The 13,172-nt window shown below is 44.5% G+C and overlaps 1 protein-coding gene across 1 annotated transcript in view; it reads right to left on the bottom strand.

Annotated features, from left to right (window-relative positions):
• Positions 1-4,026: 4,026 nt before the first annotated feature.
• jph1a (junctophilin 1a) overlaps positions 4,027-13,172 on the bottom strand; it is an 83,438-nt gene continuing 74,292 nt past the window's right edge. The window contains exons 5-7 of the mRNA XM_021620035.3: positions 10,697-11,559; positions 8,449-8,545; positions 4,027-8,283 (exon numbers count right to left, since the gene is read on the bottom strand). Coding sequence (XP_021475710.3) covers positions 8,465-8,545; positions 10,697-11,559 — 944 coding nt within the window. The 3' untranslated portion in view covers positions 4,027-8,283; positions 8,449-8,464. The remainder of the gene's footprint in view (positions 8,284-8,448; positions 8,546-10,696; positions 11,560-13,172) is intronic.

Raw genomic sequence — 13,172 nt, 5'->3', positions numbered from 1 at the left:
TCTCTGTTACAGTATCCATAAGACTGACTATTGAATGTCAAAGCTTAATACAACACTTTCCATGCCTGGTATCTATATGGATGTATGATCTCTGTGGTAACTTGTATCTGGACAGGGTGAACTCTGAATTACTCTCAAAGGGGTGTTATTGCCCTCTCAGGAATTCTGTCTTGTTCACACTGGTGCCATTCCATCGTCACAGCCTTTAGTTGCTGTGACACTCTGTGGAGATTGGGCCTGGGAGTTTTTAGGTTATTGTAAACTTGAAATTGTTTAATTGGTCAATGGCGTTTGGATTTGGGTTGAAAGGTCACACCTTCAGATGTAAATGGTAATAAAAGCCTTTTGTTCTGTCTCTCTGTCACGACTTCCTCCAAAGTTGGTCCCTCTCCTTGTTCGGTGGTCGACGTCACCGGCCTTCTAGCCATCGCCGATCCACTTTTCATTTTCCATTTGTTTTGTCTTTGTTTTACACACCTGGTTTCAATTCCCCCAATTACATGTTCATTATTTAACCCTCTGTTTTCCCCCCGTGGTTTTTGTGCGTGTTTGTTTTATTGTAAGTTCGGGTCCGATGTTTGTGGGGCTTGTTGTTACGTCATTCCTCATCTCCGCTGTCCTGCCTCGCTCCTCTGCACCGGTTACACCCAGATCTCTCATCCAGTTCACGGAGGAAGGTTGTACGATCAATTCAATTGTAAGTTAACCTCAGGATCTATATGCCTAGACGTATGCTTTGTAATGGTTGTTAATGCTTTGTAACTTAAGCTTTATGCCTTGTTTGTACAAATGTTAATTAAATATCTGCCTTTGATATAGACAATTCTCAGACTAACTCTTGCTCGTCAACGCCAACTCATTGCCTCATGCTTTCTTGTCTATTTAAATTATCTTTATGGAGTCAGATCAACATTTTAATCGACTAAGTGCTTAGTCTCGTTACGAGTCACATGTGAGATATTTTTGTGTATCATATATACTGTATTTATACACACGTTAAATATTACCTCCCACTACACACACACAATCAGACCTTCCAGGGGCCCTGTAAGACCATTCGAAGAGTGAGATTGGAAGGTGGTGCGCGTGTGTGCGTGCGTGTGTGTGAGAGTGTGTGTGTGTTGGCGGCTACTTTGAACACCCCCACTGCAGCTGCTACTGCTTCGCTCTATTTTAGGACGGCCCTGTCATAGTGGGCCCCTATAGCAGAGCTCCCTTTACACACACATACACACACACACACACACACACACACACACACCACCTTCCGATCTCACTCTTCTAATGGTCTAATAGGGCCCCTGGAAGGTCTGATTGACGCATGCGCGCGCGCACACACACACACACACCACCTTCCGATCTCACTCTTCTAATGGTCTAATAAGGGCCCCTGGAAGGTCTGATTGACGCATGCGCGCGCACACACACACAAGCGTGCATACACACACACACACACACACACACACACACACCTGACACCCCAGCGAAAACACACACACAGCACAACTGATTCATTCCCTCTGTCAGAATGGTGAATTCCATTTCTGATCACTTCATATTTCCTAAAAAAAAAAAAAACTATTATTTATCTTTATTGCAGGGGAAGTCCCAATATTTTAGAAATGCCAGTGAGGTTGAAAGCAGGGAAACACTACCAAAACACAGACATAAATAATGATCTGTAAACACACCTACAGGGAGGTAATGTACATGTCCAACAACATACTGCACGTCACGTAGACAGTGTTTCCTTTCAGGGGACGAAGACATGGGTGGAATACAGTAGGGGTGAGTCAACATGTCAATAAGTCCTTAAAGGGACAGTCCGCATTTCAAATAATCACACCCACCCCGCCACTGATTTGGTAAACAGTTGAGGTATGGGGCTGGAGAAATGCAACTGTTCTCTGCTCCTGAGGCATTTATAAGTTATATTCTTTAGGAATCAATAGGTATGTTTCATACATTTAAATGTAAATAAAATGGATGTAGCAATTACAGATTGTCCCTTTAATACGAATACTACATTGGGTTAACTATGGGGTTAAGACTGTCAAAATTCCTCTCTGCAGGTGAGAACTTACGGAAAAGAATGCACATGGGTGGACCTTCTGATCAGAGGGGGAACGTTGAGACAGAACAGTACCTACCCCCAGTGTCAGAGGCGTTCTGGAGTTCTGGGTCGGGCTGAGTAAGGACTGGAGTCCTGGGTCGGGCTGAGTGAGGACTGGAGTCCTGGGTCAGGCTGAGTGAGGACTGGAGTCCTGGGTTGGGCTGAGTGAGGACTGGAGTCCTGGGTTGGGCTGAGTGAGGACAGGAGTCCTGGGTCGGGCTGAGTGAGGACCGGAGGTGAAGCGACGCTTGAGTTCCAGGAACGCTGCCTCTGCCTCAGGAGTCCAGTGGAACGGAGTGGAGGTGGAGGTGGAGGTGAGAGGTGCTGCCAGACGACTGTAGTTGCAGATGAAACGTCTGTAAAAAATGTGCAAACCCCAGGAAACGCTGTAGCTGCTTCAGGTTGGAGGGCGCAGGCCACTCTGTGACTGCCATGACCTTGGCAGGGTCCATACGTAACTGTCCCTGTGCAATAATATAACCCAGGAAAGACACTGAGGAAGCATGGAACTCACATATCCAGCTTTAACAAAAAGCTTATTCGCCAACAGCCGTTGAAGAACGTGTTGCTGGTAAGCATCTAAATCATCTAAATCATCTAAATCATCTAAATAGACAAAAACGAAGCGTCCAATCACATCCCTCAGCACGTCAATGACTAGGTTCTGGAGAACAGCAGGGGCGTTAGTAAGACCAAAATGCTCAAAGTGACCCAGTAGTGCGTTGAACGCAGTCTTCCACTCGTCCCCCTCTCTTATGCGGACAAGGTGGTTCCGGAGGTCCAGTTTGGTAAACACCGTGGCACCATGGAGTTGGGGAAAGCAGAGCTGATTAGTGGCAAGGGGTACTTGTTCTTAACAGGGATATTATTCAGCCCACAGAAGTCTCTGCACGGCCTCAGTGACCCGTCCTTCTTCTTCACAAAGAAAAACCCAGCCTCCACCAGGGAGGAAGATGATAAGTCCTGCAGCCAGAGAGTCCTGGATGTACCTCTCCATAGCCTCTTGCTCGGGACAAGAGAGGTTAAACAACCGGCTACTGGCTACACATTCTAATGCCTCCGATGTCTAATCCAAGACACATTCTAATGCCTCCGATGTCTAATCCAAGACACATTCTAATGCCTCCGATGTCTAATCCAAGACACATTCTAATGCCTCCGATGTCTAATCCAGGACACATTCTAATGCCTCCGATGTCTAATCCAAGACACATTCTAATGCCTCCGATGTCTAATCCAAGACGCATTCTAATGCCTCCAATGTCTAATCCAAGACACATTCTAATGCCTCCGATGTCTAATCCAAGACACATTCTAATGCCTCCGATGTCTAATCCAGGACACATTCTAATGCCTCCGATGTCTAATCCAGGACACATTCTAATGCCTCCGATGTCTAATCCAAGACACATTCTAATGCCTCCGATGTCTAATCCAAGACACATTCTAATGCCTCCGATGTCTAATCCAAGACACATTCTAATGCCTCCGATGTCTAATCCAAGACACATTCTAATGCCTCCGATGTCTAATCCAAGACACATTCTAATGCCTCCGATGTCTAATCCAGGACACATTCTAATGCCTCCGATGTCTAATCCAGGACACATTCTAATGCCTCCGATGTCTAATCCAAGACACATTCTAATGCCTCCGATGTCTAATCCAAGACACATTCTAATGCCTCCGATGTCTAATCCAAGACACATTCCAGTGTACAGGAGTATTGAAACAACAAAAGACAATCAAATAGAGATGGGACAGTGTACAGGAGTAAGGAAGAGACAAAGACAATCAAATAGAGATGGGACAGTGTACAGGAGTATTGAAGAGACAAAGACAATCAAATAGAGATGGGACAGTGTACAGGAGTAAGGAAGAGACAAAGACAATCAAATAGAGATGGGACAGTGTACAAGGCATAACTTATTTATTGTTATACACAGAAATACATCTCCAAAAGACTGCTCTCTAAATCAGTGAGGTTGACACCATACTTTGTGAAGTCTCACACAGTTCCTCCTTATTTGGTAAAAACAGCCAAAACGAGTGGAATCTGCATTTCACGTCACCCCCCCCCCCCCAAAAAAATACATCAACTCCTACAACCCATTTAAAAATAATGATTTTTTGTGTCAAATGTTACCGTATGTGCATTACATTACCCATTACAAACATGTTATTATCCATTGTCAAAATACAGGAGTGCAAATTGTTAGAAAAAAATACCAATTTATACCATTTTCTGGATTATACTCTGTAGAAATCTTTACAAATAGTATATATTCTCTGTATATAAAGGTTTACAATATGCAATGTTGGTTTAAAAAAATATATATATCCCAAGTACTGCCTGTTTTAACTCCTGGTATGTTACCTCTCTCACCCTGCTCTGTGAAAACAGAAGGAAGGGAGAAAATGGATCCCAATGAGAAGGTCTGTTATTGTCAAGTAAGTATTTATCAAACTGCAGCACATTGCTGTGGTTCATACAAGAATGGGACAGACTCAACACAATGTAAAAGTTGCTTTGTTTTACGGTTAGAAAATGTTTAATATTTTCTTTGCTTTAAATGTCAACTATTGTGGTGGATCGTAGTTGACATGAACACCGTAGGACCAATCAGAATCCACAGACCAGTCAATGTCAAAAGAGGCTTGGAGTACTGCACTTCATATTGGCTTTTGTATCAAGTGTTTCATCAATAGGCCATGCAAACTGGTAGGATCCTAAAAATTAAATTGCAAAAAAATTATAATAATCTTGTCACTTTTCATTCCCTTTTTCACAAAGACCAGAATATTCCAAGCAGAAACATGTCTGATGAACAAATAAATAAATCATCTTTGAAATGGATAACAGCAAATGTTATTTATATTACATACTCCATTTGTTTGTTTGTTTTTTTATTGTATTTTATTAAAATAAAATCATGCTGTATTTTATTAAAATAAAATCATGCTGTATTTTATTAAAATAAAATCATGCTGTTCCTGCAACAGAGACTAACACTTACAGTGTAGTGTCACGTTTAGTAAATCCCCTCTTTTTGATTGCAACAGTACACAACACAATTAAGACACGTCCTTCGTCTCCTAACAAGCCCCCCCCCCCCCCTTCTTCCTCATATTCTTCTGAGGTAAACAAACAGTAGGACTGTTCAATATATTTTTTTAAAGGCATCACTCCTAACCACATAACCATAGGTACCCCATATTACCCCCTGAAATCAACCTGAATAAATTCTAAACCAACTTTCTTCTTAGAATCAATAATCAATTCTAGAATCAATTCTAGTTCTGAGAATCAATAGAATCAATTCTAGTTATAAGAATCAACAGAATCAATTCTAGAATCAATTCTAGTGCTGAGAATCAATAGAATCATTTCTAGTTATAAAAATCAACAGAATCAATTCTAGAATCAATTCTAGTTATGATAATTAATATAATAAATTCTAGTTATAAGAATCAACAGAATCAATTCTAGAATCAATTCTGGTACTGAGAATCAATCCAGGACGTTCACTCTCATCAGTCTCACTGACATGCAAGAGGACTTTAGTCCCTTATCACAATAACAACAGGGTTTCATTGGACTAAACTCAGCCAACTGCTTTACTTCCTCTTTAGAGCTAAGTGGTTTTAACATTGAAAGCAGAGAAGAAGAATCAAAGTAAATCCCATACACAATTGTTTGATATTAACAGTTAATCTTTTGGATCCAAAAAAATGACATAATTTATAAGACTTTTCATCCTTCAGTCATATAGAGCTAAGGCTGGCTACAGCGTGGCTTCCTTCCTCAAATCCTACTGTTAATCTTCCTGCCCCATCTACTCAGGTCATCTTTCCTGTTGTATGATAAAACAACAGAAGCAGATGTTTTAAAACAGTTAAAATCCTCAATAGACTAGACCCTCTGTTGTCAAAATATATAATCCGTCTTTAAAAAAATAAATCATATTGCACATTTAATAAAATTAGGATATAATTGTCTCATTATGAAGGAATAAAATCGTTACGATGTTCATTCATGATACCAAAAGAAAAAGACTCTTGTCAAAGACGATCAGTAGTAGGTCACAACTACACGTCTACGACTGCAGGCAACCAACCAAAACACCTGAAACGAAGGCCTAGACTCAATCAGGTGATAGCCGACGCCCACATTGCTGATCTTTTGGCCGTGTCAGGGGTGGAACTGCGTTGGAGCCGTCAAATCGGTGAACAGCTGCTCTTGATAATTGTCATGAAGCCACACCCATTTCCACTGATGTTAGACGTTCAGAGGGAGAAAGTGTGGCCAGATAGAAATAATGACGCTCAAATTGAAAAATCATTCAACTAAATAATGAGGGTTTCTATCATCCTAACAGAGGTGTAGATTACATCTCATATTCCAGTGTTTGAACTTACAGACAAGGCTGCATGGGATTTCTGTTAATGCGACTCTGTGCAGCCAATGGCAAGGTCCGCTTTAGGTATAATGCCGGGAGCCACTTGTGGATATGACAGCTCTAATGCAGTTCCACCCCTGACCCCGTCAAAACAAACGCGGACGTTAGCAAAAGCGGATCTAATTCAAGCCCTAAAGCCATAACAAAAAAACACAATGTCATCAAAACATTACCATGTACTGGGAGTGTGTCAAAGCCTAGAGGGAGCTGAGATTGACGGTAATTGGTTAACAGAGTAAGACTGACGGCTAATGTACAGTACATCTGCTTTCCTGCAGCAAGGGCTGGTTATAACCTCTGATCACTAGAACCGTAGAACATCAGAACACTAAATCCTTAGAACACTAGAACCGTAGAACATCAGAACACTAGAACCTTAGAACCTCAGAGCACTAGAAACTCAGAGCACTAGAACCTCAGAGCACTAGAACCTTTGAGGACTAGATCCTTAGAGCACTAGAACCTTAGAACCTCGGAGCACTAGCACCTTAAAGCACTAGAACCGTAGAACACCAGAACCGTAGAACACCAGAACCGTAGAACACCAGAACCGTAAAACCTCAGGACACTAGAACCTTGGAGCACTAGAACCTTGGAGCACTAGAACCTTGGAGCACTAGAACCTTGGAGCACTAGAACCTTGGAGCACTAGAACCTTGGAGCACTAGATCCTTAGAACCTCAGAACTCAGAATGTGGGAACATTGGAACGTGCACCTCTCTGCAACAGTCCTCTGGCCTTGCTCTGCTCACTTCTCCCTATCAAAACGTCAGAGGGTCAAACAGTAAGGCAGCTGTTAGCTTCTGTCAACTAAAAGCGCTTCTCCACACTGGCCCAGTTAAAGTCAGTCAGTCCCTCTGTGTCCCTGGTAGGACAGACAGAAGGACAGACAGAAGGACAGACAGAAGGACAGACAGAAACAGGACAAAAGGACAGACAGAAACAGGGCAGAAGGACAGGATAGAAGAACAAACAGAAGAATGGACAGAAGGACAGACAGAAGGACAGACAGAAGGACAGGACAGAAGGACAGACAGAAGAACAGGACAGAAGGATAGACAGAAGAACAGACAGAAACAGGACAGAAAGACAGACAGAAACAGGACAGAAGGACAGACAGAAACAGGACAGAAAGACAGACAGAAACAGGACAGAAAGACAGACAGAAACTGGACAGAAGGACAGACAGAAACAGGACAGAGGATCGACAGAAGGACAGACAGAAGGACAGACAGAAACAGGACAGAAGGAGTGTCCATGCACGAGCAGAGCATAGAGCTCACTGCTTGGGTCAGCAGACGTGTGTTTCAATTACTTAATTTTGTCCTGTGTGTGTGTGGTGTGTGTGGTGTGTGTGTGTGTGTGTGTGTGTGTGTGTGTGTGTGTGTGTGTGTGTGTGTGTGTGTGTGTGGTGTGTGTTTGTGTGTGTGTGTTTGTGTGTGTGTGTCTGTGTGTGTGTTTACATTTTCTGTTGTAGTGTTTTTACTATCTCCCTCAGACATATCAGTTTGTTCTTCCACAGGCTCCAGAGGAGAGTATTATGATCAGGCAGGGCTGTGGACGACCCAGGACAGGCTGCGGGTCCTTCTGTTTCTCTCCTATGTCACACAGCTGTTTCCCAAGCTCCCGCGGCCTCACCCCGAGTCTGACTGCCGCCATTTAGAATTTTGACGGGCCGGCAACGCAACTGCACCGGTTGCCATGGCATCACTGAGGGGGTCAAACACAGTTGAGATGGGGTATCATTGATTAGTTATTAACTGATTGGACTGTAAAACACACAGAAGGTTATCATCAGGCTCTTTAGGGAAGTAACAAACATGTTGTATGGTCATTTAGATTTTTAGAAAAACTACAACTTTAAACGGAGGTTACCTGAGAAACAGGACCATCATGTCAGGAAGTGAACAAATATGATCGCTAGGCCGATATTCAACAGCATCACCATAGCAACCAGGATAGAGTTAGGAGCCTGCAAGACAACGTAAAGGAGAGTTAGGAGAGAGAACACTCAACTGACACATCCCATAATTATGCAAATCATCTCTTTACAGTCGGGACTTTAACAGGAATAAGATAAATAATTGTTAATTATGCAAATCATCTCTTTACAGTCGGGACTTTAACAGGAATAAGATAAATAATTGTTAATTATGCAAATCATCCCTTTACAGTTGGGACTTTAACAGGAATAAGACAAATAATTGTTCACTCCCGATAGATAAACAAATAATGATATAAATAACACTAATGTCAATGCAGCCTTATGTCTAACTATCGCAACATAGTCAGTGATGGAGACAGGATTTTGTTTACTGAGGTAACTATGGGGTAGCTTGGTGATTAGTTAGGGATAACAATGGAGTAGCTTGGTGATTAGGTAGGGGTAACTATGGGGTAGCTTGGTGATTAGTTAGGGGTAACAATGGAGTAGCTTGGTGATTAGGTAGGGGTAACTATGGGGTAGCTTGGTGATTAGGTAGGGGTAACTATGGGGTAGCTTGGTGATTAGGTAGGGGTAGCTATGGGGTAGCTTGGTGATTAGTTAGGGGTAACAATGGAGTAGCTTGGTGATTAGGTAGGGGTAACTATGGGGTAGCTTGGTGATTAGGTAGGGGTAGCTTGGTGATTAGGTAGGGGTAACTATGGGGTAGCTTGGTGATTAGGTAGGGGTAGCTATGGGGTAGCTTGGTGATTAGTTAGGGGTAACAATGGAGTAGCTTGGTGATTAGGTAGGGGTAACTATGGGGTAGCTTGGTGATTAGGTAGGGGTAGCTTGGTGATTAGGTAGGGGTAACTATGGGGTAGCTTCGTGATTAGGTAGGGGTAACTATGGGGTAGGTTGGTGATTAGGTAGGAGTAGCTATGGGGTAGCTTGGTGATTAGGGGTAACTATGGGGTAGCTTGGTGATTAGGTAGAGGTAGCTATGGGGTAGCTTGGTGATTAGGTAGGGGTAACTATAGAGTAGCTTGGTGATTAGGTATGGGTAACTATGGGGTAGCTTGGTGATTGGGAGGGGTAGTTTGGTGATTAGGTAGGGGTAACTATGGGGTAGCTTGGTGATTAGGTAGGGGTAGCTTGGTGATTAGGTAGGGGTAACTATAGGGTAGCTTGGGGATTAGGTAGGGGTAGCTTGGTGATTAGGTAGGGGTAGCTATGGGGTAGCTTTGTGATTAGGTAGGGGTAACTATGGGGTAGGTTGGTGATTAGGTAGGGGTAGCTATGGGGTAGCTTGGTGATTAGGGGTAACTATGGGGTAGCTTGGTGATTAGGTAGAGGTAGCTATGGGGTAGCTTGGTGATTAGGTAGGGGTAACTATGGGGTAGCTTGGTGATTAGGAGGGGTAGTTTGGTGATTAGGTAGGGGTAACTATGGGGTAGCTTAGTGATTAGGTAGGGGTAACTATGGGGTAGCTTGGTGATTAGGTAGGGGTAGCTATGGGGTAGCTTGGTGATTAGGTAGGGGTAACTATAGAGTAGCTTGGTGATTAGGTATGGGTAACTATGGGGTAGCTTGGTGATTAGGAGGGGTAGTTTGGTGATTAGGTAGGGGTAACTATGGGGTAGCTTGGTGATTAGGTAGGGGTAGCTATGGGGTAGCTTGGTGCTTAGATAGGGGTAGCTATGGGGTAGCTTGGTGATTAGGTAGGGGTAACTATGGGGTAGCTTGGTGATTAGGTAGGGGTAGCTATGGGGTAGCTTGGTGATTAGGTAGGGGTTGCTATGGGGTAGTTTGGTGATTAGGTAGGGGTAGCTATGGGGTAGCTCTGTGATTAGGTAGGGGTAGCTATGGGGTAGCTTGGTGATTAGGTAGGGGTAGCTATGGCGTAGCTTGGTGATTAGGTAGGGGTAGCTATGGGGTAGCTATTGCCTTTCCACCTTTCTCTCTCTCCTCTGCTGGGGCCGTATGTATCAAGCGTCTAGGATCAGGCCCCCTGCCCCTCTCCATGTAATCTGATTCATTATGATCTAGGATCAGGTCCTCTTCTCCATGTAATCTGATTAATTATGATCTAGGATCAGGTCCCCCTCTCCATGTAATCTGATTCATTATGATCTAAAAGGCTGATCTAAAAGGCTGATTTTAGATCGGCTCTCCCACTATGAGACGCTGTATACTTACATGCTCTTCCTCCTTCCCCTCAGCCATCTCCATACTGGCCTTCTTGGTCTCTGCCAGGCTCTTTGGTTTTAGCGAATCCTGCTTCCTGAGTTTGCACGGTTCGCTGGTGGGCGTCGGCTTGGGGGTTGGCGGGGCCATCCGTGCCAGGGTCAGTTGACTGGGCTCCTCGTCCTCCTCAGGCTCAGGTTCCGGGGGCAGGGGTCCCCTGGAGGGGGCTTTGACGTAGTAGCTATGGTACTGGGAGTGGAGTTGTCCCACTCCATTAACAGGACCCACCACCGTCTGCGGAGCAGCAGCCTGGGGAGGTGGTACGTTGGTGGGGCCAGGCTCCGGGGCCTTGGGGGGTTTGGCTGGAGCCTCCTCGTATCTAATCTGGGAAGAGGGAGCAGCAGCTCTTGAAGGCTCGGCAGCGATGGAGACCCTCTCCTCTTTACTCAACTTTCTGCTCGACCGCTCCTCCTTGCTAATCTTAAGGCCCGGCTTCTCCTCTTTGCTGGCCTTGCGACTGTGTGATGATTCGTCCTTGCTGGTCTTAAGGCCCGGCTTCTCCTCTTTGCTGGCCTTGCGACTGTGTGATGATTCGTCCTTGCTGGCATTGCGACTGTGTGATGATTCGTCCTTGCTGGCCTTGCGACTGTGTGATGATTCGTCCTTGCTGGCATTGCGACTGTGTGATGATTCGTCCTTGCTGATCTTGCGGGAGGCGGAGGTGGAGACGCTGTTGCTGTGCGGTCTCTTCTTGCTGTGGGGCGATGGGGGAGGGGTGGGCCCGGGGGTCTGGGCGGTGCTGGTGGGGTTGTCCTCCTTCTTCTCTTCAGCAGGATCTACTGCCTCCATGAACGCCTGCTTGATATAGTCAGGACCTATAGGGGAGACAGACAGAGACACAACTCATGTTGATTCAATTAACACACTCTTGCATGCAATATGAAACCACCATGTGTATGACATATTAGAGGGTGTCGTGGGGTGCAGTAACAGAGACCCCGTTACAATTAACAGGTATGAACCTTTGATTTGATTTGATCAATCATTCATCTGGTGGTGGTGAAAACAACACACAGATACATAGCTATAGACACACACACACACACACACACACACACACACACACACACACACACACGCACGCACGCACGCACGCACACACACGCACGCACACAAACACGCTCCTGTCTAGATTAGTAGAACAGAGCTCAGCTATCTGCTATCTACTGCTCCTGTCTAGATTAGTAGAACAGAGCTCAGCTATCTGCTATCCACTGCTCCTGTCTAGATTAGTAGAACAGAGCTCAGCTATCTGCTATCCACTGCTCCTGTCTAGATTAGTAGAACAGAGCTCAGCTATCTGCTATCCACTGCTCCTGTCTAGATTAGTAGAACAGAGCTCAGCTATCTGCTATCCACTGCTCCTGTCTAGATTAGTAGAACAGAGCTCAGCTATCTGGTATCCACTGCTCCTGTCTAGATTAGTAGAACAGAGCTCAGCTATCTGCTATCCACTGCTCCTGTCTAGATTAGTAGAACAGAGCTCAGCTATCTGCTATCCACTGCTCCTGTCTAGATTAGTAGAACAGAGCTCAGCTATCTGGTATCCACTGCTCCTGTCTAGATTAGTAGAACAGAGCTCAGCTATCTGCTATCCACTGCTCCTGTCTAGATTAGTAGAACAGAGCTCAGCTATCTGCTATCCACTGCTCCTGTCTAGATTAGTAGAACAGAGCTCAGCTATCTGCTATCCACTGCTCCTGTCTAGATTAGTAGAACAGAGCTCAGCTGTCTGCTATCCACTGCTCCTGTCTAGATTAGTAGAACAGAGCTCAGCTATCTGCTATCCACTGCTCCTGTCTAGATTAGTAGAACAGAGCTCAGCTATCTGCTATCCACTGCTCCTGTCTAGATTAGTAGAACAGAGCTCAGCTATCTGCTATCCACTGCTCCTGTCTAGATTAGTAGAACAGAGCTCAGCTATCTGCTATCCACTGCTCCTGTCTAGATTAGTAGAACAGAGCTCAGCTATCCACTGCTGTTTCATTTGTCTGGAATGGACAACTAAGAATTATCATCTTGACAATGTAGACTCAACATTATAATGAAGGTATGTATTTATATCAACAAGTTATCATAGTCTACTATATACCACCTTAATTACCACCCTTAACTACAACCCTTAACTATCACCCCTAACCACCACCTTAACCACCACCTTAACTATCACCCTAACTATCACCCTTAACCACCACTTTAACTACAACCCTTAACTAAAACCCTTAACTATCACCCTTCACCACCTTAACTACAACCCTTAACTAAAATGCTTAACTATCACCCTTAACTACCACCCGTAACCACCACCTTAACTACCAGCCTTAACTACCACCCTTAACTACCACCCTTAACTACAATCCTGACTGGTTGCATCACTGCCTGGTATGGCAACAGCTCGGCCTCCGACCGCAAGACACTACAGAGGGAA

The sequence above is a fragment of the Oncorhynchus mykiss genome, chromosome 11 (genome assembly GCF_057628025.1).
Source record: "Oncorhynchus mykiss isolate SJ-2025 chromosome 11, ASM5762802v1, whole genome shotgun sequence".
Lineage (NCBI taxonomy): Eukaryota > Metazoa > Chordata > Actinopteri > Salmoniformes > Salmonidae > Oncorhynchus > Oncorhynchus mykiss.
The sequence above is the reverse complement of the archived record's forward strand: the minus strand, read 5'-3'. Positions and strand labels throughout refer to the sequence as shown.